We start from the raw sequence: 21,611 nt of genomic DNA on the forward strand, positions 1-21,611 counted from the left end.
CATGGCTCTGAGGGGCCGAAGCCCATCCGTGCAGCAGGAGCCCTTCAGAGCCGAGGGGAGCCGCCGGAGGGGCCAGCAGCAAACCTGCAGAGCAGGGGAGCAGAGAGCGGGGTTCGACGCCTTCCTGCGCCGATGCTGGGGGGGGGGCGGGCTTCCACCCTGCCGGAGGGAGCTGGCTGCTGCTCTAACCCCCCACCCCACCCCGCTGCAGGCGCCCGGAGGCCCCGGGGATGGGCGGGGCGCCTCCAGCCGAAGGAGGAGCGGCGATCGAGGCGGGGCCTCCCAGCCCAGATATAAGGGCTGTCGAGGGGCTCCCTCGACACCGGAGTCTGAGACCAACTGCCACGATGCCCCTGTCCGCCGCCGACAAAGCCAACGTGAAGGCCGTCTGGAGCCATGTGAGCAGCCATCCCGAGGCCTTCGGCGCCGAGTGCCTGAACAGGTGAGCCCGCCCTGCCGCCGGGGCTGCGTCCTGCAGCCCCGCCGGTGCCCCCCCCGGGCTGCAGCAGCCTGCCCTCCTGCCCCGACGGCGCCTGCCTGACCGCCTGCTCCTTCTCTCTCCCCCGCACAGGCTGTTCGCCTCCAACCCCTCCACCAAGACCTACTTCGCCCACATGGACACCAGCCCTGACTCGGCCGACGTCAAGAAGCAGGGCAAGAAGATCATCGACGCGCTCACCCTCGCCGTCAACCACATGGACGACCTGCACAGCGCCCTCGGCCCGCTGAGCGAGCTGCACGCTCAGAAGCTGCGGGTGGACCCCACCAACTTTGGGGTGAGTCGCCTCTCTCCCGCCCGGGGCCAAGCGTTGCCGCTGCCCTCTGCACTGGCGTCCCCGGAGGGCGCGGGGCGGGGGCGGTGTTCCTGGCCGTTCTGCTGCTGCTGGCTCCGTCTGGCTGGACGACGCTCCCTTGTCCGCCTTCGCTGCCTGCCTGCCTCCCCCCCCCCCAGCAGACAGTCCGGCAGTCGCTCTGGGGCCAAGCCTAGACGGCGCGGGTGGGGGGGGCATTCGTGGCCGTCCTGCTGCTGCTGGCCCCGTAGGGCGGAGAGGCGCCCCGGTGCTCCCCCACCTCTGACGCCTCCGCCCCTCTTCCTCCCCCCCCCCGCCAGTTACTGAACCACAACATCCTGGTGACCATCGCCGTCCACAACGGAGGTCCCCTCAAGCCCGAGCTGCAGGTCTCCTGCGACAAGTTCCTCACCCAGGTGTCCAAAGAGCTGACCTGCAGGTACCGCTAAGCGGAAGGAGAGCGCCCCGCCGGAACCGCCGCGCCCGACATCGACGCCTCCCTACCTACCCTCCGTCTCCGACACCAGCAGCAGCCGCAGCAATCCGCGCCCCAGTCGGCTGCAATAAACTTGTTGGCCTCTGATGCGCGGCTCTCTGGCGTCTCTTTGGGCTGCGGGTGGGGTCAGGGGAGGGGAGGGGAGTCGGCCTACAAGCCTGGCCAGCCTCGGCCCCCTCGAACTGGTCCCCTCGGCGCGGAAAGGGCCTGGAGGAGCGCTCCCACCACCACCACGCCAGGGCAGACCAGCCCGCTTCTTCTGCCTCTCTCCCGGGGGTTGCTGGGTGGGTGGCGAGTCACGGTGTAGGACGCGCCCTGCTCGCCTTCCTTCCCTTGCACGGGTGCGCGCACCCCATAAGAGGCTTCTGGGACCACTGGCCAAGTTGCGGGTGGGAGGGGGGCGCCGATGGATGTGAAGGAGCATCGGGCCAAAGTGGGGCGGGCGTGGGGAGCAGACCCAGTGTCTGTCTGAACACGTGTGGGAAAGACCCGCATAGACCGTCTCCTGGAGCCCAATCCTAAGCCTTGGAAGCCGCGGACGGGGGTGTCACCCTCTCTGGACATGCCGTCCGAAGCTGGTGCCTCTTCCCTCCTTTGGGGGTGCAATGGGGTGGGGGTGCCCCAGGGCTTTTTATCAGGGGGTCTGAGTGGATGGGGGCGAAGGAGAATTCTGAGATGGCAGAAGGGTGAGGGGATTCTTCTGGGCATCACACACACACACACACACACACCTGCCAGCACAGACTAGGCTGTCTCCACACCTGTGCATGACAGGCATGATACAGTCTGCAGCGCCCGGGGTGAGAAGAAGGCATCTTTGGGAGCCCCTTTGCTGCGGGCCGGGAGTGAAGAGAACTGGCCACTGCACTGGGGCCCACAGCCCAGCTAGGAAACAGCACTGGCAGCTCCTCTCCGGGGAGGCCTCCTCAGAGCTCGCCCGCATCGGCTTCCTTGCCATTTCCTAGTCCTCTTGGGATCCCTCGAGCCAAGGAGACACTTTCGCTGGTGAAAAGCTCCTCCAGGCAGGCGGGGCTTCCAAATGGCTGGCCTGGATCTGCTGCCTCTGGGGAAGGGTGGGCATATAGCTTAACAGTGCTGACGCATGGAGTCTCCCATTCAAATGCAAACCAGGGTGGGCCCTGCTTAGCAAAGGGGATAAGGCATGCCTGCTACCACAAGACCAGCTCCCTTCTGTTCTTGTGGAGAACCGGTCTATGGTAGGAACCGGTCTGGTAGCAAGCATGACTTGTCCCCTTTGCTAAGCAGGGTCCACCCTGGTCTGCATTTGAATGGGAGACATGTGTGAGCTCAGCAAGATATTCCCCTCAGGGATGGAGGCACTCTAGGATGAGCACTTGCATCCAGAAGTTCCCAAGTTCCCTCCCTGGCAGCATCTCCAAGACAGGGCTGAGAAAGACTCCTGCCTGTAGCCTTGGAGAAGCTGCTGCCAGTCTGTGAAGAGAACACTGAGCTAGATGGACCAATGGTCAGACTCGGTGTATGGCAGCTTCCTCTGTGCTAGACCAGCTCTTCTGCCTTCCATTACAGTGACTAGGCAGGGCACATGGTGGGGGTGGGTTGGGGGACTGGGGACCCCCCTCCCTCCCTCTCTGCACAGGGCAGGCAGAGATCCAGCAATGCCCAGACCATAGTAAGTAGCTCAGAGCAGGCTGGGGCTGGCCTGCTAACTGATAAGCAGCAGGCAGAACTGCCAGGCATCCTCCACCCCACTTACAAGGGGACAAGGGGTCCAGGAATGGCTTGTGGGGCCTCCACAGGAAGCTGGGGGGGGGAGACGCAAGGGCTGCCCCTGCCTCCAACAGCAGGGCCAAGGCCCCACCCTTTGTCCTGGCTGGCACCTTGACCTGGAGCTGCCGGCCTGGGCCCAGGGGATGGCGGAGTGGCCACCAGCAGCAGCAGCACTCTGCCGGTGCTCTCCTCTGCTCCAGAAAACTGCTGTGAAGGATGAATGGCCAAGAGAAGAGCTGTGGAGGGGGAGAGAAGGGCCATGCTAAGCCACACACACACACCCCACACACACACCCCGTGCCTGAGTGCAATGGAGGGAAGCTTCTCAACGCCACCCCCAAGCACCTGCCCCCTCCAAGATGGGGACTCCCCATCCCAGGCAGGGCTTCACACTCAGGGGGGCAAGTTCAAGACTGGAGAGGCCCAGCCCTGCTGCAGAGTCTCTGTGTGTAGCTAGAAGGAATATACCTCCCATGGCCAGGTGGGCCCCCAGAAGCTTCTCCTACCATCAGGGCAGGAGAGTCCGGCCTGCCTGCAACCTTGGAGAAGCCGCTGCCAGTCTGTGTAGACAATCCTGAACTAGCTGGACCAACGCTCTGACTCAGTAGAAAGCAGCTTCTTATGTTCCTCTCTTCAGGGTGCCAGGGAGGCTGTCTTTCCTGCATGTGATCAGTAGAGGGAGCCCTCTCATGCATGCCCATTGCCCTCCTACCGGCTCTTGCTTGAAATGCCAGGGAACCCACAAGTGGGTTGTGTGGGGGGGGGGGGATTGTCCTCTACACACACACACACACACACACACACACACACACACACACACGCTGAGGCTGAGGCTGAGGAGGTCTTGGCCTGGTTGTGGCTTCCCAGGGCCTTGACATGCCAGGAAATACTTGGGACGATCCAGGTTCAGGCTGCCTGCTTGTTCCTGCAGGGAAGCGTTCCCCGGTGGAGGAATGTCCCACAGGGCAGTGGCCCTGAGAGGGGGCCTGGGGCAGTAGCAGCTTGCCCTAATGAGCCAGGGGGCAGCAGCTCCAGTGGTTCCTCTCTTGCCTATCCTACTCCACTGTTAAGGAGAGCCACTCTGCCTGCAGGCTGGTCATTCATCAGGTAGAGCTCTACCCGATGAATGGCCGGCTTGCAGGTAGTGTGGCTCCTGTTAAAAATGCCAGGGTGGGACGGGATGGGAGAGAGCGAGGCTCAGAGAGAGCAGCCGGGAACCAGAGGCCGCTGTGCCTCATCCCCCCTCCTCCTTAGGACTCCCAGTGTGTGGGGTTATGGTCAGGCTGGGTCTCAGGGCGCTGCTTTGACCTGGATTTAGTGGGGACCGGAAAGGGGGCCTTTTCCACAGTGCTGGGGGCCCTATTTGGGGGCCCCCTTCTCTCCCCACCAGGCTTCCTCTCCCACCACTTTCGAATGGGTCCTTTCCCTTCCATCGGACTTGTCCTGGAAAACGTCTCCATGATAGACTGCTGCTCTCACACCCAATGTCTTTTGTTGTGAGCTCCCTTGTCCTAGTTCGGGCCAGAAACGGCTCTGGCTAGAGATGGTAAAGACGAATTAGGAGAGGGGAAGCTGGGCTTGCCCCACAGGGGGAGGCACCAGCCTAGCTGGCCGGACCAAAGGGGGAATATTGGCCGCAGTCCATTCAGGGCCACTTGGCAAGCCAGCTGTGCTGCTTCTCTTGGCAAAGGGATAAGAAGAGCTTTGCACAACTCTGGTGGAGAAGGGCGGATGGCAACCCGAACCCAAAACCTAAAAACCTCACCCGAACCCGAACCCTGGCAGTGAGCCCGATTTGGTCCCCATTCCCTGCAAAGGGGCTCCCCCTGCTGGCAGTCAGTGGGAATGGCAGCAAGGAGCCCGCCTTGTAGGCAGAGGCCCTGCAGGCCAGAGTCTGGTCGGGGTCTGGTGGGATGCCTTTGGTCCCCTGCCTCCTCCCCGTCCAGCCATCTCTTTCGTCTGCCTCGTTGGAGGCAGCCAGACCTGCCCATGGCCCAGCTCAGAGTCTGGAGAGCTGAACCCCTCGTTCCCCACCAAAGACCAGCGGGAGGGGGGCATCTCAGACAGGGCCCCCTCTGCAGCCGGGAGAGAGCAAAGGAGGCCCAGCAGAGGTGCTTCGACCTGGGCCCTCTAAGGGCTGCCTGTGGGGAGCCAGGCACACAGCAGACAGACAGCCCTTCCTACCAGGAGATGATCTCAGGGCCCGCCGGGGCAGAGGGGAGAGCCAGTGGGGCCCAGAGTCCGAGCCCTCCTTGAGCAACAGGGCAAAGAGGCGTGGGCAGTCCGGTCCCTTCATCCTGTGCTTCAAAGGTACAGAGGTACCAGGTACGGAGGAACTGATTGTGCTTACTCTGCATTTTACATTCTCCCTTATCTGACCAGTTATGTGCATTCCCACAGTTTGGTCACTTAGAAGCAGTGGAGGAGAAGGGGAAACAGGCAAGGATCTCTCTGGTCCAGCTGCTGCCATTTGAGTGGACACTATCACGAGCATCTGCAGAATTCTTTCTATGGTGGAGCGGGGGGAAATGGGATTGTACCTGCATAGGAACGGACTGTAATTCAAGCACTATTATTTCACTGGGTCGGCTCTAAACAGGACTATCATGTGCTACAACCCGACAGACTTATCAAAGTTATAGACCACTATTGATACAGCATAACCATCATGTAACACTAAATTTAACACTTTTATGCCACCTAATGGCGCAGAGGAAAAGCAGTCTGCCTAGAAAGCGGGAGGCTGTTGGTTCCAATCCCCGCTGGTGTGTTTCCCAGAATATTGGGCAGCAGCGATATAGGAAGGTCTCATACTGCGTGGGAGAAGGCAATGGTAAACCTCTCCTGTCTTCTACCAAGAAAACCACATGGCTCTGTGGCCACCAGGAGTCGGCACGGACTCGGCGGCACAATCGTTCCTTTTCCCCCTTCACACTTTTGGCAGTTTTGAACACTGTGTATCCGGACACGGACTATTTGGACTTTGTTGTCTTCACATTCTAGCAGATGCAAGGCGTTTAATGCGCTGCAAACAAGGTTGGGACTTCCAGAAAAACAAGCCCCAGTGCTGTGGCTAACCAGGGCCCTTCCAGGAGACGCTGGTGTTCCAATGAGGCACCTAGGGATGTGCACGGAACTGGCAGGAGCCAGTTCGACGGCGGGGTATGTGCATGTCTGCCTTCAAGGGCAAGGGAGGATGCTCTCGCCGCTCCACCCCCCCGCTGGTGCTCCATTTCCTAAAAGTACGTCGGGGCAGTAGCGTGTACCTCCCTGCTGCACCATTGCTCCCTTTACTGGATGTAACCGGAAGTATTCAAAGCGCCCCTGGGCTGGGCACACACTCCTAACTGTAAGATAGTCCCCTTAGGGGATGGAAAAAGCATCTACAGACTTGCAAGCAGAAGGTTACAAGTCCCCTCCCTGTCATCTCCAAGATAGGGCTGAGATGAGATCTGCACAAAATTTGCTGTCAGCTTGGTGCATGCTGTCGGACATGGAGTTCCAGTGCGTCAACCTTTGGCACCAACTCTCCTAATGACCACTAGGGGCACTGGGGGTAGAGACAGCGAGTCAGGGTCTCCCTACCTGTTCTACCGGTCACTACTCTATGACCCCTGATCTGACTCTTCCTCACTTCCTGTGCTGACTCTGAGTCACAAATTATCCTTCCTTTCCTTCCTCTTAGAGAACAGATGGAAACATCTGTCTCTCTCCTTACTGTTTGATTATGTAGTCCTTTAGATTAAGTTTAGGCTTTCCTATCTAAGTGTACTTAACCAATACATACTTAGTCTTTCGTTCTACAAGAATCTCCATGTGTTTTCTCTAAATAGCTGCAACAACTAAACCATCCTCTGCTACCTACTCTGTAACTGGAGTGTGTGCTCATTCCTTAGTGCTCTGCTGATTTACCCACTGGGGGGTAAAATTAACAACCCCCAACACATGCAGATGGTGAACTGGTCAAATGAATCACTTTGTCATGAGCACAATTCGGTGATCTTCCAGTCATGATCTGGGCGAGCATCAAACCTGCCCATTTAGTCAGGGTGGATTGATTTAATCAGGGCCCGTTTAATAAGGGCAGACTCCTGCCTGCAATCTTGGAGAAGCCGCTGCCAGTGTGTGTAGACAATAGTGTGCCAGATGAACGAAGGGTCTGACTCGGTATATGGCAGCTGCCTATGTTCCTAAGGGAGGGCTGCTGGGGCTAGTTGGCTGGAGAAAGGGGAGAAGTTGGGCAAAATACCGTTGGGGCTCTAGTGTATCTCCCTGCTGCCTTGCAGTTTTTTTGTGTTACTCTTTTATATAGGTTTTTACACGTTTAAGTTGAAATATATTGTTTTTATCTTTAACATTTGTCCCTTTAATTCTCATGTTAGCTGTGCATTGTTTTTAATTAAATTGTAAACCGCTTTGGGATTGCTTTAATAAAAAGCGATGTATAGAAATGGGGGGGGGGAATAAATGAAGAACCACGATGTGGCCAGAGCCCAAAACACACGGTTGTGCCAAGGTCACAGCAGCGACGACAAACAGGCTGCAAGCAAGCAAGCAAGCAAGCAAGCTCCCAGTCTAGGCAGAGGCATCAGGAAAGGGGCGGCCCTGGGGAGGCTTGCAAGGGAGGTGCGGAGTTCAGCAGCATCCCAGCCGCGGAGCAGGAACCCGGGCGGTGGCGGACGGGCGAGCATCCAGACGTGCGCCAACCAGCCAGCCGCTGGGCGCTTCTTTCCGCGGCTATGGCGGCAGGCCCTGCCATCATGGGCAGCAGCGACCTCCGGTCGCCGTCGGGTTTGCCGGCTTGTCAATCATGCACGGGGGGGCCTCTCCCCTCCCCGCCGCACCCGCCGGTGGGCGAAGGCGAAGACGCTGCTCGGGGGCTCTCGGCAAAGTGGGGGCGACCACCATAGGGCCGACCCGCCTCGGGCCCGTGAACCGACCCCCGGCCGTTGCCCCGGGGGAGCCGCCGCGATCCCTTCCGGCTGCCGGGGCGCGCGGACCATGCCCAGGAGGAGCACCGCCCGCCCAGCAACCGCCAACCCCGGGGCGGTGACCGGGCAGCTCCTCCTCCTCCTTGTCCTCCTCCTCCTGCGGGCCGGGCCCGTCCAGTCTGCAGGGACCGGAGAGGCAGGCGGCGGCGGGCCGGGGAAGAGGGGCTGCCGCGGCTCCGCCATGGCTCGGCCTGCGCTGGGGCTGCTGCCGCTGCTGCTGCTGCTGCTGAGCTTCTCCGCCTCCGGGAAGGACAAGAGCGGCCCCGACGGTGAGTGGCGAGGAGGGCTCCGGCGCTGCCTGCCCCGGGGGAACTCCGGCCTGTCTCGGGCGGGCAGAGGAGCGAGAGCGGGACGGGTGCGCCGTTCTACAGTCTGCACATGCTCGGAGGCGGAGAGACCCTGCTTTGCCCCCTCCCCCGAGGCCGGGCTTTGGCTCCTGCCTTATGGGTGGAGGGGAAGAGGAAGAGGGAGGCGGGGTCCCTCGAGGGCATCGACTCTAGGCCCCTGCCCTTTTTGGTGAGGGAGGGGGGGCTTCGCTGCCCTGCTCTTTTTGCCCCAGGAAGGCTGGGCATGTTTTGGGGGGTCGGCTCGGCTCGGCTTAGGGGGCAGCTGCTGACCCGTCCTAGCCTGTCGCCTTGGCTGACCTGCTCAGTGCCTGGGAGGCTGACCCCAACGGCCTGGGCCCAGCATCCTTTGCAGACCCCTGCCGGCCTGCGCTAACCTTCCACCTCAGCCATTTGGGACTGACCAGGAGCTTTTTCCTGAGCGCGGCATGGGATAGGTGTAGTGGTTAGAGTGTTGGGCTAGGGCCGGGGAGGCCTGCGTTCAAATCCCCATTCAGCCATGAAACTCGCTGGGTGACTCTGGGCCAGTCACGGATCTTTCTCAGCCAGCCTAACCCACCTCCCAGGGTTGTTGTGAGGATAAACAACCATGCTTAAACATAAACAGAACACCGCGGTGGGCTCCTTGGAGGAAACGCGGGATATAAATGTTGTTAACAACAACCACAATTAATAATTAATTAATTAATATGCAGAGAAGATTTCCTGGTGGTGGCTGTTCTAGAAGTCTTGTACCCTGGAGACTTCCCCAGGTCTGAGGATCAGGGAGCACGGGGTGGGGGGGAGGTGGTTGTTCACCTTTGCACGAGTGTTTTGTGCAGGGTCCCAGGATCTCTGGGATCATGGCCCTCGGTGGCCGCCTTCCTGTTTAGCCTCTGGGCCTGCCGTACCTTTGCACGCATATCCGCGTTTGCTTTGCAGGCCCCAGAGGTCATGGACCTGTTTGCCATCCTCATTGCAACATGGTGGGTGTTGTGCAGGGAAAGGCCTGAGTGGTGGAGACAAATCCGTTGGGTGCCTGCTGGCCCCCCAAGAGCCAGGCCTTGTCCCCTGAGTCGGGCTCTTCTGTGGTCAATGCAGCTGGGCAGGGCCGAGGGTGGGGGGGACGACTTTTGGCTCCCACACCTGGGCTCAAAAGAGTGGCCTGCGGCTTCCCGGGCTGGCAGGGAGGCGAGGAAAGGCTGTGCCTTGCCTTGAAGAAAGGAGAGGCAGACAGCCAACTTGGCTGCTGCCTTGCGAAACCCGGCTCGTGGGTTGCCTTACGGAACACAGCAGGGTTCCCGGGTTCCCTTCTCCCTTGTCGTCACACCCTACATTCCCTGTTCTCTGTCTTGACCTCGGCATGGATGGGCTCGGCCCTTGGCAGGGGGCCTCCACCTTCCCTGCCTTGTGAGTAAAGGAACCTGGTTGCTGCCTGGCCCTGGCGGTTGGGCCAGTTTGGCAGGCCTCCATCCAGCCCCTTGGCTAGCTCACTGCTTTAGCACGTTGGGCAGGGTTTTCTCAGTGTGGTGCGAGGAACCTGCTTCCCTGTGTCTTGGGGACGTTTCAGAGGGTCGCTCTCAATGGACGGGCGTTTTCCAGCCTCGTGACCCACGGGCCTTGATTTGGAAGGGCTGTGGGTCAAAGCCCAGGGCGTGGGCATGCTCTGCTGGGAGGAGAACTGGCCTTGCGGTAGCAAGCATGACTTGTCCCTTTTGCTAAGCAGGGTCTGCCCTGGTTGGTATTTGAAAGGGAGACCACATAGGAGCACTATAAGATATTCCCCTTAGGGGATGGGGCCTCTCTGGGAAGAGCACCTGCGTGCTTACACGCAAAAGGTTCCAAGTTCCCTCCCTGGCAGCAGCTCCAAGATAGGGCTGGGAGTTGCTCCTGTCTGTAATCTGTTATTTATTTATTTATTTACTTACTTACTTACTTACTTACTTATTTAGCATATCTTTATACCGCCCAAAACGCAAGCCTCTGAGGCTGGCCTATAGCCGCCAGACTAGTAGATTGTTACTGAAATTGGTATTTTTTTCTTCTATATTACAATTCATTTCATATTTACAGTGTCTCAAATTATTCCCGCCCACCCCCACCCCATTTCATTACATGAATGTTGTGTATCCAAATTACGTTTTCTGGGTATCTATTTGGATGCAGAACTATTAGTTTTAAAATGCCACTGTTGGCTTGCCAGGGACTCTGGTGTGTTTGTTTGGCAAATGGGTGGCTCTTGAGTCTGGTTCCTGGAGGCCAAGCCCATGGGTTTGCCGGCCTAGCCCTTTCTGGAAGGGCCAGGAAGTGCCCTCCTGTCCAAGGAGCGGGTGTGTATGTGTTTGTGTGTGTGTGAGTGTGTGTGTGAGTCTCCTCCCATCTGTGCATTTGGGTGACCTTCCCTTGGCCTCTCTGCTGAGAGCCTTCCCTTGGCTGGCCCACATTTGGTGACTTCACCCCACCTGGTTCCCCGGCTTCTTCTGCGGGCTCGTGATGCCAAGGCAGACGCCTCTGTGCTGAAAGACCGCAAGCCCGCCCAGGGTGCGTCAGACAGAGAGCAAGAGCAAGCGTTGCTTTCCATGCCTGGAGGGCAGAGAGGAATCCACAGCTCAGTTCCAAACCAGCTAGAAACCTCCTTCCCTTCCAGAGATTGCAGCCGGGAGGCCTTTGGGAGTCCATCATTTGTGGCTAGGTAAGGAAGTGTGACGGGGTGTGTGTGTGTGTGTGTATAATGTATAATATATACACATACACACACGCACACACTTACTGCATTTATGTCCTGTTCTTTCTCTAAGGAGCCCAGAGCAGTGTACATACTTGTGTTTATCCTCACAGCAACCCCGTGAAGCAGGTTAGGCTGAAAGATAAGTGACTGGCCCCAAGTCACCCAGTGAGTTTCATGGCTGAATGGAGATTTGAACTCTGGTCTCTCTGGTCCTGGTCCAACACTCTAACTCATCTCTCCCCCCACCCCTGCCGCTTCTGCACAAGGTTAGCAGAAGTTACCTTTGCAGGGGGCAAAGAGCAAAGTACCTTGGTGGCAAAAGTGTGTGTGTGTGTGTGTGTGTGTATTTCTTGCGTGGATCAGCTTGTGTTGCCCCTGTCTGTCCTCCATGCTCCCTTCTGCTCTGCTCTCCTCCCAGATCTGACATTCGTCTCAGAGTATTTCTCCCAGAGCGCGCAGAAGCTCTCCTTCTACACCTGGTACAGAAATGCCAAACTCTTCCGCTTCCACGTGCCAGAGGACACGGTCCTGCTGCGCTGGCTGCTGCAGGCATCCAGGGGAGGAGGCCCCGAGTGCAGCAACACCCAGGTCATCATGTGCGTATCTTGTGGCTCCCTTGTGCTGCCTCCTCCCTCTCCTCCACCTCCTCATCCACCTACGCCTCCTCTTCCTCTGCCTCCCCCTCCACCTCCTCCTCTGCCTCCTCCACCACCTTCTCCAGCTAGCTCCTCTTCTTCCTCCTCCTCCTCCTCCCCCCCCCTTCTCCTCCTCCTCTGCCTCCTTTGCCTCCTCCTCTTCCTCCTCCTCCTCTGGCTCCTCCTGTCCCTCCCCCTCCCCCTCCCCCTTTCCGCCTCCCCCTCCCTGGGTAGGAATCACCCCTAGCTCTGAGGCAGACACCCTCCCTCTTGGTGCTGGGCAAAGACAGCATCCTAGTCTGCCAGCTGCTCCCCTGGCATGCTTCTATGTACCAGAGGGTGCCAGCCTCCTGACCCGGACGTGCTCCCAGCCTGGAGCCCTTGGCAGCGCTCCAGGCATCCAGGCTCTTGACCAGTATTCCCTCTAAGGCGTGCGCATGTGCATACACTCACACTTAACAGAAAAAAGCAGTCAGCTCTGTTAAATCTAGATCCCACTCAGAAGGCCCCACTCTGAATGGATGTGCGCGCACACTGCCTTGATTCTGCTGCCCAGAACAAAATTCATTCCACACAGAGATGAAAAAAAAACACCAAAAAACTAGAAAGAAAGGAGAGCTGGTCTTGTGGTAGCGAGCATGACTTGTCCCCTTAGCTAAGCAGGGTCCACTCTGGTTGCATATGAATGGGAGACTACATGGGTGCACGCTGTAAGATCTTCCCCTCTGGGGATGGAGCCACCACTCTGGGAAGAGCATCTAGGTTCCAGGTTCCCTCCCTGGCAGCATCTCCAAGAGAGGGCTGAGAGAGACTCCTGCCTGCAACCTGGGAGAAGCAGCTGCCAGTCTGTGAAGAGAACATTGAGCTAGATGGACCCATGGCCTGACTCAGTCTATGGCAGCTTCCTCTGTTGACCACCGCCCTTGACCCGCCTGCTTCCTGCTGTTTTCCAGTCACTTCCGCTACGGCGCCCCTCCTGTCATCAATCCCCTGGGCACAGAGTTCCCTGCCAACACCAGTGTGCAGCCCTCCTACACGCGGACGCTGACCCTGACGGCCGCTCTGCAGAACAGCACGTTCGTCAACCTCACCAGTCCCGCCGCCGGCGACTGGTTCATCGCCGCGCACCTGCCTGAGGCCGACGGCAAGATTGAGGTGAAGGTGAGGCGGGCAGGGGAGGCGTGCCGAGGAAGCCCACCCTTCCTGTGGCTGGGGCCTGCTGCTGGGGGTGGTGGTCGGGGGGGCACAGCAAGGCTGCTGCCTCCGCTTCTGAAATAGCTGCCAGGCTCACCCAGGGCTTTCCAAGTTCCAGTGGGGTGGCTGGCCCAGAGTGGTGTACAACAAACTTAAGTTTCTCCTCACAACAACCCTGTGAAGTAGGTCAGGCTGAGAGAGGAAGCGACTGGCCCAGAGTCACCCAGCCAGTCTCCTGGGTGAATGGGGATTTGAACTCGGGTCTCCCCAGTCCTAGTTCAGCGCTCTCACCACTACATCACGCCGGCTTGGGCTAAAGGGGGTGCCTGTTGCCGGCTGGGATGCTGAAGAGAGGGGGCCTAAGGGGTGCCTCGTTCCCGCAGGGCTTCTCCATGCCGTGCGCATACATCTTCCAGCCCGACATGTTCGTCTTGCGCATTGTGGACATGGCAGTCCTCGAGCCCAACGTTCCTTTGCAGCAGACCATCACCAGGCCGGCGAGGCCAGTTCATGCCAAGTGAGTATCTCCCGCAGGCGACCGGCTTCTGCACGAGGTTAGCGGCAGTTGCACTTGCAGAGGGCAAGGTGGGGATTTGCCCTCCGCAGCGCGAGGCGTAGCAGGGCTGCTTCCCAGGCCGAGGCCTGCTGCTGGTGTCCCTCCACCTGCACCCTCAGTGGGGTGTGCACAGACCCCAGTGTGTCCCCATGCCGTGGCCACGGTTGAGTCCGCCTGGCAGACACCTCTCTCCCTCCCTGTGCAGGATCTATGTCCCGGAGTACAGTGCCACCTTGCACTTGGAGCTGCAGAGCTGCACGGTGAACGTCTCGACAGCCTGTGCGGTGCTACTCACGCTGGGCTCCAGCACGCTGCCTCAGTCCTTCCAGCAGGTGCTCAACTGCACTGGCCGTGAGCCTTGCAGCCTCCTCCTCAGTTCCCCGCCCTGGGAGAAGTGGCTGCGCTTGACCGTGGAAAGTCTCAGCGGCCCTGGTGCCAGCGTTTCCTTTGAGATGGTGGCTTCTTTCGCAGGTCTGCCTGGCACGGACCCGGGTGGGGGGGGGCGCATCACGCATGTTCAGGGGGCAAGCGCCAAGCGTGTGGCTGTACTGCCCCCTCCAGTTCCCACCGAGACGCGGACCACTCCTGTTTCTGCAGCTTGCGGGCATTCAGCTGCACCCGCAGAGGCAGGGAGCAGGCCGGAGCGCTTACTGTGTGTCTCTTGTTGTGGGGCTTGGGGCCGGGGTACCTGTTGGACCGCATTCGCCCCTATGAACCTGCCAGGGCCCTCCTCTCATCATCTCAGGCCCTGCTCAAGAGATCCAGTGGGTGGGAACTAGAGACGGGGCCTTTTCGGTTTTGGCCCCTTGGCTTTGGAACGCCCTCCCCGAAGAACTTCGCCATGCTACCCTCCCTCAGTGCTTTTAAAAAATAATTGAAAACTAGGGATGTGCACGGAACTGGCGGTGGAAGGGGACCAGTTCGAAGGTGGGGGGGATAACTTTAAGGGCAGGGGAGGGTGCACTTACGCCTCCCCTCGTGTTTCCCCCGTTGGCGCTCGGGTAAAAACTTCTCAGTTTTTAGCTTTTAAAATAACTTTTAATTTGGAACTTTTTAAAAAAATGTAATTTTAAATGTGGTTTTAGCCGGGTTTCAACTTGTTTAACTTAAATTTGGTTAATTTTATTAGTCTTGTTTTACATGGTATATTTTTATGAATGCTGTGAGCTGCCCCAGGCAATAGTGTACTGGAGGGGCGGGGTATAAATATTTTGAATAAATAAAATAAAGAGAAGTGGGGTCAATCCCCGGTCAGCGGGCTGTGCCGGATCCCTGCAGTGAGTCAGGTTGCGAAAGGAAAGCCCGACGCCCTGCCCTGACACTGCCACGCCCTTCCTTTGCAGCCTGCAAGCCTGGAGGTGCCGGCTCCTTCCTCAGTTTCTACAGAACCCTGAACCGCAGCCAGGAGTCGCTTCTGCGGGCAGACAGGCCGAACTCCACCCTGCTTGCTGCAGAAGAGGCCCACCGTGCATCCGAGCAGAAGCGCTCCTGCCTGCACGTCCAGCCGGTCATCCGGGAGGACCTGGACGTGATGTCTGTGCAGTTCCGGGTCCTGGGCGACACCAGCGTCTCTGCGCAGGCCGAGTCCCCGACCGTCCTCCTCTTGAACCTGAACTCTGGCTTGGACAACGGGGGGACCCTGGTGCTGAACCTCATGCTGAACAAGGTGAGCGGGGGGGGGGGGGGGACGGACACACTCCTGATAGCCCCTGGTGGTGGGGGTGCAGGAGCGCTGGCTTCCCTTGCCTGGGGGACCTTGCTGGCTTCCCTTGCTGGCAGCCTCGCCCCCGGGGGTTGCTCTCGGAAGGGCCACCAAAGTGTGTGTGTGTGTCTTTGCTTGTCGCAGACGTCCTTGAGTCACGGGAACGCCACCGTCCTGGTGTGCTTGAATGCCGCTTCCCCTGTGCTATCCCTCAACGCCACACGGGGCTGCAGGACAGGTAAGCCCACAGCTGATGCCTTGGCTTCTCGGCCCACCACCCACCCACACACGCACACCGCCCCGCGGGCTTCTCACAGCTCCCCGGAAGGGCAGAGCTGCCCAGGGCTGGCTGGAGCGCCCCGGGCTAGCCCCGGGAGTGTGCAGTCGGATTGTGGGATCTGATGGCGACCCTGCTTCCCCCCCCATCTTGCTTGCCCCGCAGCGTTCTCCCAGGGCTCTCCGCTGAACGTGACGGCGTCCTCGGCGGAAGCGGCTCTCATCCTCCCGTTCCCGCAGTCCGACAACTGGTTCCTGTCCTTGCAGCTCCTCTGTCCCGAGGGGTGAGTCCGGCGGCAGCGTGCAGCAGCCTGCATCCGCTGGGCCAGGTCTCTGCAGCAGAGCGGGCAAGGCCCGAGAGAAGAGGGGGCCTCTGCCCTTCTCCTCAGTCTGGGAGGGCTGCCCCTTTCTGCCTGGCCGTCTCCCGCCTTTGTGTCCCTGGCTCTCTTTCTGTGCTGCTGGGCTGGCCTGCAAGGGCTGTAGCCCCCACCCCCGGCCGAGACCCTCCTCCCGTGTTAGGCTCACGCTGCCCGTTTGCTCTTCTTGCAGGGAATGCGAGGGAGCCCAAGCACAGGTGGCTGTCCTCGCCTACCTCAGCCCCTGCTTTGATGACTGCGGGACTTACGGACATTGCAGCCTCCTGCAACGCCACAGCTACCTCTATGCGGGCTGCAGCTGCAAGGCGGGTGAGAGCTTCTCTCGGGCAGGCCCACCGCTAGAGCCCCTCTCCTCTATCCCCCGCCGCCCCCCAAGCATGCACGATGCAGCCCTGGACTAAGCAAGCAACCTCTCTCGCCTGGCCTCCTCTCCACGTGGTCTCCTCATGGTTGACAAATGTCTCCTCTGCCCCTGCAGCATGTCAGGGGGATGCCTGCCCGCCCCCACCTCTGGAGTTGTTTAACTGTCCTTGGGCAATTCTTTGCATGCCCACTGGCCAGATCAAGTAGAAATGCAGCACGGCTGGCGATGCGTGCTAATCGTTTTGGAGGGCGCGACACAGCATTTCCAAAGCAACCCCCCTCCACCCAATGGTTCTAAATGTACAATGCCAAAGAAGATCCCTTTGTCTAAGGGTGAGCCAGATGTGTCAAGACAAGACCTGTTGGATCACCCTAGGGATGTGTTGGCTCTTTCCCCTTGCCATCGTGTGTCATTGCTAGAGATGTGAAGGCCTGGGAAAAAAGCAGGAGGGCGGGGGAAATGGGGGTGGTGGGGAGAGAAAACCCCCTGTGTTGGTCTGGTGGTTTTTTCCCGTGGTCCTCACATTTCTACTCGTTGCAGATTCAAAAGGAGAGGAAAGTTTCAGTAATTCAAGGGAGAAATGAGCAGTTTCTTATGTAGCAAAAAAACCCCACCAAAAACGAGCAATGCATCATGATCATTGTATTTTATTTGGCTGAAACAGAATGAGTGTAGGATTCAAGGTAGTTTCTTTGTTTGTGCTGCTGTAACTGTGTATTAAGTTCTATTTGGGATTTCCCTCCTTCCTTTTGCATACAGTACATGTTCTTGAAATGTTAATTAAAAAGTTGGTCTGGAAAAAAATAGGATATATCTGGTTTTTAGAAAAAGAACTACAGATGTAGCAGATGTGCCCAGGCTTGAAAAAAAACTTTAGGAGCTGACTGCAGAATTATGGGGGAATGCTCTTGGGTGGCTTCCTGACCACCCTGTCCCCTTGTGTTAGGCCTTTTGTGGAGAGCCCATGATGGTGTGAGGCTCCCAGGAGCTGGCTGGTGTGAGGCTCCCAAGAGGTAACTTCTTCTCTCCCTTCCTCCTCCGGCAGGTTGGAGCGGCTGGAGCTGCACGGACGGCACCAAAGCCCAGTCCGTCGCCACCCAGACACTGGCCACCCTCCTGCTGACGCTCAGCAACCTGCTCTTCCTTCCCGCCATTTGCATCGCTCTGTCTCGCTTCTACCTGGTCGAGGCCTCCGTCTACGCCTTCACCATGTTCTTCTCCACGGTACGTCTCTCTGTCCTCTTCGGCTCAGCACGTTCTGGGCAGGAATCGGGTGCCTTTCGTGGGTGGAGCAAGGACCCGTGCCCGCTCCTTGAGGAGCAGCTCTTGTGAGGCTGGTGTGAGCGGGTGCCCTGGCTGGGGTGGCCCTCGCTGGCCGCCTGACATCTGAAGGTGGTGCCGTCTGCTCTGCTGGCTGCAGTGCATGCATCCAGCTCCAGCTCTGGTGGCCCCCCTGGGCCCCCCAGGGACAGACAAGGACCCTGTTGAGCCTGACGGGAAAGCAAGAACGGCTGCGATGAGGCGCAGAGCTGCTCCCAGCGGGCATGTCTGGACTAGGACCGGGGAGACCCGAGTTCAAATCTCCATTCAGCCATGAGACTTGCTGGGTGACTCAGGGCCAGTCACTTCTCTCTCAGCCTGACCTACCTCACAGGGTTGTTGTGAAGAGAAACTTAAGTATGGAGTACACCGCTCTGGGCTCCTTGGAGGAAGAGTGGAATATAAATGTAAAAATAATAATAATAATAATAATATCTGTGCTTTGACTGGCCATCTCCCTGTCCTTTGGCTGCAGTTCTATCACGCCTGTGACCAGCCTGGGGTGGCGGTGCTCTGCATCATGGAGTATGACACCCTGCAGTTTTGTGACTTCTTGGGCTCCGTGGTCTCCATCTGGGTGACGATTCTGTGCATGGCGCGAGTGAAGAAGATCCTGAAATATGTACGTATTGGGGGAAGCCAGAGTGCCCTCCATCCAGGAAACAGGAGGAAGTGGGGCAAGGCGGCACCTGGGTGGGGGAGGACGTGCTCTTTGGCGTGAGCCCAAATAGATACACGTCAGTGTTGGACAGAGTACGAGTGTGAAGGCCTGGGGGGAAACGGGATGCGGGGGGCGGGGGGACCACATTTCCCCTCTGGTTTCTGCCCAGACCCTCACATCTCTAGGACAGAGGCATTCACACTTTGAGCCAAACGAACTTAATTTCTCCTGATCAAAGTGTGGGAGGCTCTTAATAAAATAAAGCAGTCTGGACAAACCTCCATAACGCCAGCGCTTACTGGAATCTGCCTAGCACGGCTTGCTGGTTTTGCATTCCAGGGTGGCTTGAAATCCAAGGTTTGCTATGTGGCCTCGGGAACGGAGCCTTCCTTCTGCCTGAAATGATGGGTTGGAGAAGCTGCTGTCGGGCTCCACTCCGGCCCCTGGGATGCAGAGTGCCGGGACATGTTGCTGAGGGCAGCTCTGAGAGCACTTCTTGTCCTGTCCACTGCAGGTCCTGTGTGTGTCAGGGACCCTGGTCATTGCCATGTCTCTGCAGCTGGACCGCAGAGGGGTCTGGAACATGATGGGGCCTTGCCTCTTCGCCCTCGTCGTCATGACCGCAGCTTGGGTAGGTGGATGGCCCTGGGCCCGGCCTCTTGCTCGCTCCCTCTGACTCTGTGATTGGGGCTGTTTCCCAGTTCAGGGTGTGACTCATAATGATGGCATGTTTTGGAGCCTGCCGGGCTTGTACACAGGAGCAGGTCTTCCACTCCAAAACTTTAGAAGTTTGCTTTACATATAGTTGCAGCCCACCCTGAGCCTGCCTTTGGGATGTGGTGAGATGAACTCTTATCGCAAAGAGCGTGTTAGAAGGTTTCCTACCTTCTTAGCCTTGCTGATTTTCCCTGGAGGCCTGGTGCTCTTCTCTTTGGAGCTGACTCACAAGTGGGTGGAAATGCAGTGGGGTACATAGGAAGTAGCCTTGTGCTGAGTCAGACTCTTGGTCCATCTTGCTTAGTATTGTCTGCACTGACTGGCAGCAGCTCCTCCAAGGTTTCAAGCAGGAGATCCCGCCAGGGATTGAACCTGGGACCTTGTGCATGCAAAGCAGACCCACTACCACAGGGCCTTCCTTTTTGCGTCTACTTTTGTTTTGGCTGAGGCGGCCAGTAACCCCTGACTCCCCACTGCAGGTTTATCATGGTGTGAAACGCCACCACTGCTACCCGCCCTCCTGGAAGCGCTGGGCCTTCTTCCTCGTCCCCGGCCTCATCCTGGCTCTGGTGGCCATTGCCGTCTATGCCTTCATGGAAACCACGGAGAACTACTACTACACACACAGCATTTGGCACATGCTAGTGGCCAGCAGCGTGGCCTTCTTCTTGCCCCCGGGGGACAAGCACAAGGATCCGTGGGCCTGGTCCCGGAAGCTCCTCTGCCGCTACCAGATCTGCAAGAACGACCGGGAAGAGCTCTATGCCGTGACGTGACCAGGCGGGCCGGGGAGGAGGGCTGTGCCTGTGGGGCTTCCACCTCAGGGCCCTTCAGGCTTGTGGGTCGGGAAGCCAGCGGTGCCTCCAGGTGCTGCTTGAGCTTGCGGAGAGCAGGCCCTGCTGGGTGGAGGAAGGACTTTGAGTGGTGGGAAGTCTGGTGCATGGACCACAAGAGATGCTCCCGTTTCCACCCTGCCCCAGGCAGGGCAGCTCTGTCAGAATGTGGAGCCTCTGAATGCCTCCTGCTCACGGGCTCTGCAGCTGCCTCCTCTTGGCGGAGGGAGACGCGGGTTGCCGGGCCAGAGAAGCCAGCGATTCTGCCAACTCCGGAACTGCCCTGAGGGAGGCATGAGGGTGGCAATTGGGGCCGAGCCCTGCTTGCAGGGTGGCGGTGCTCGGGATCCCATGAAGTAAGGCAGGCCTGCTCAACTGAGCCCCCACCCCAGGTGTGTTTGAACTACAACTCCCATAATTCTCAGCCACAGTGGCCAATAGCCAAGGATTATGGGAAGTGTAGGTGACCATCTGCAGGAGGGCTGGAGCTGAGCAGCCCTGAAATAAGGCCGTGAAATAGTGCCCCCCTGTCCCTAGCCTTGCTCCACTAGGGATGGGGGCAAGGCAGTGGGAGCTGGAGTCTCCAGGGTGTGTGTGGGTGTGTGTGACACACACAAACCAGGCTTGCGGGACAAGGGATGGGACCAGGCGAGAATCTTCGCTGACTACACTTGTGTCTTGCTCAGAGGTGCCTCCTCCACCGGCTGTATTTTGCAGTGGCTGTGCCTGGGACAGCTGCCTGGTTGTGAGGACCCTGTCGTGGGCCCCCCTAGGTGCTGGCGTTGTCTGCAGCCACAGTCTTTTGCCGCCTTGTGGATGGCTGTTGTTGGCAGGCCTAGCTTGGTGGTGACTGTAAGTCACGACAAGCCGCAGAAGGGCAATTCCCTCCCGGGCCCTGCGGCTGCTTCTAACAGTGCAAATCTAGCCAGGCTTTCTCAGAGTCGCCCAAATGGCTGGCTGGCTGGTTTTGAGTTGAGAAGGGTTAGGCTGGCCCCGCTTGCACCTTTGCTTTTAAGCAGACCCCGTAGCTGTGAGTTGCACTGGCTGATGCATTTATGTCTGTCATCCCAAATAGGCCACTGTGGGGCAGCCCCCACTCCCATTTTAGGGGAGCAGCACTGAATATAAAAGCCTCAAGCCAGAGGGGCTGAAGCTGAAAAAGGGCCATTTTGTGTTGGGATTGCCACACTGCCTCCAAATGGCTCCTGCCCTTGTGTCTCTTTCTGCACATCTGTCAGAGCAGGTGGCTGTCTGTCTGGTGCTGTCTTTGCTAAGAACCAGGTTTGTCCCCCTGGCTCTTGCTGTAGTGGCCCCATGCTGTGTGGGGCTCCTCTGCCAGGCCAGCCTGGCTGTTAGAAAAACTTCTTTTGCACAACTTGGAAAGTCAAGATTGTTTCTGCAGGAACAAGAATCCTTTCAGAGCAATCAGGGAAGGGGCTGTCCAGGTTATTGGATGTGTGTTGCTAGCTCTTTTCCAATCACTGCAGGGGATGAGCCAATCTTAACAGGGAAAAGGGTTAGTTTGCTGATTACCTCAGGGAGAACTTGGACAACTGTGCTTCACAGAGACCGATTTGTATGCTGGTTTTGTTGTATGTCATACTCTGTATGTGTAAAGCTCTGCTGAAACAGAAGTGTCCTTTTTAATGAAGAAAAGTCATGTCCACTGTGCTCTGTGGTCTTGTGTTTTTGTTTGTTTGTTTGTTTGTTTTTTGAGGATGGAAACCCAAATAAAAGATGGGAGCAAACGGCAGGAGGAGGCAGCCTGAGCCTCCCCTCCTGCCGGGAAGGGCTGCTACCAGCTGTCCCCTTGGCCCACGATGAGGGTCCTGGCTGGAGCACTTGATGGTGCAATCCTAAGGAACCAGTGGACGGCAAAGGAGGCACAGTTGTCTGCT

General features: G+C 58.3%; 2 protein-coding genes across 2 annotated transcripts; both read left to right on the plus strand.

The window, feature by feature from the left end:
* The first annotated feature begins 215 nt into the window (after positions 1-215).
* On the plus strand, positions 216-1,374 carry LOC128336313 (hemoglobin subunit alpha-1-like). The gene is made up of 3 exons (XM_053275712.1): positions 216-442; positions 572-776; positions 1,112-1,374. Exons 1-3 carry the CDS (start codon positions 231-233, stop codon positions 1,238-1,240), a joined length of 546 nt encoding a protein of 181 aa, XP_053131687.1. The 5' UTR covers positions 216-230; the 3' UTR covers positions 1,241-1,374.
* A 6,159-nt stretch (positions 1,375-7,533) lies between these two features.
* On the plus strand, positions 7,534-21,384 carry PGAP6 (post-GPI attachment to proteins 6). Its single transcript, XM_053276744.1, has 13 exons — positions 7,534-8,296; positions 11,497-11,674; positions 12,667-12,874; positions 13,291-13,424; positions 13,669-13,934; positions 14,807-15,129; positions 15,310-15,403; positions 15,608-15,725; positions 15,991-16,127; positions 17,228-17,406; positions 17,978-18,124; positions 18,678-18,794; positions 19,360-21,384. The coding sequence occupies exons 1-13, from the start codon at positions 8,038-8,040 to the stop codon at positions 19,654-19,656; spliced, it is 2,457 nt and encodes an 818-aa protein (XP_053132719.1). The 5' UTR covers positions 7,534-8,037; the 3' UTR covers positions 19,657-21,384.
* The last annotated feature ends 227 nt before the right edge of the window (positions 21,385-21,611 follow it).

Source organism: Hemicordylus capensis, chromosome 13, assembly GCF_027244095.1.
Source record: "Hemicordylus capensis ecotype Gifberg chromosome 13, rHemCap1.1.pri, whole genome shotgun sequence".
NCBI lineage: Eukaryota > Metazoa > Chordata > Lepidosauria > Squamata > Cordylidae > Hemicordylus > Hemicordylus capensis.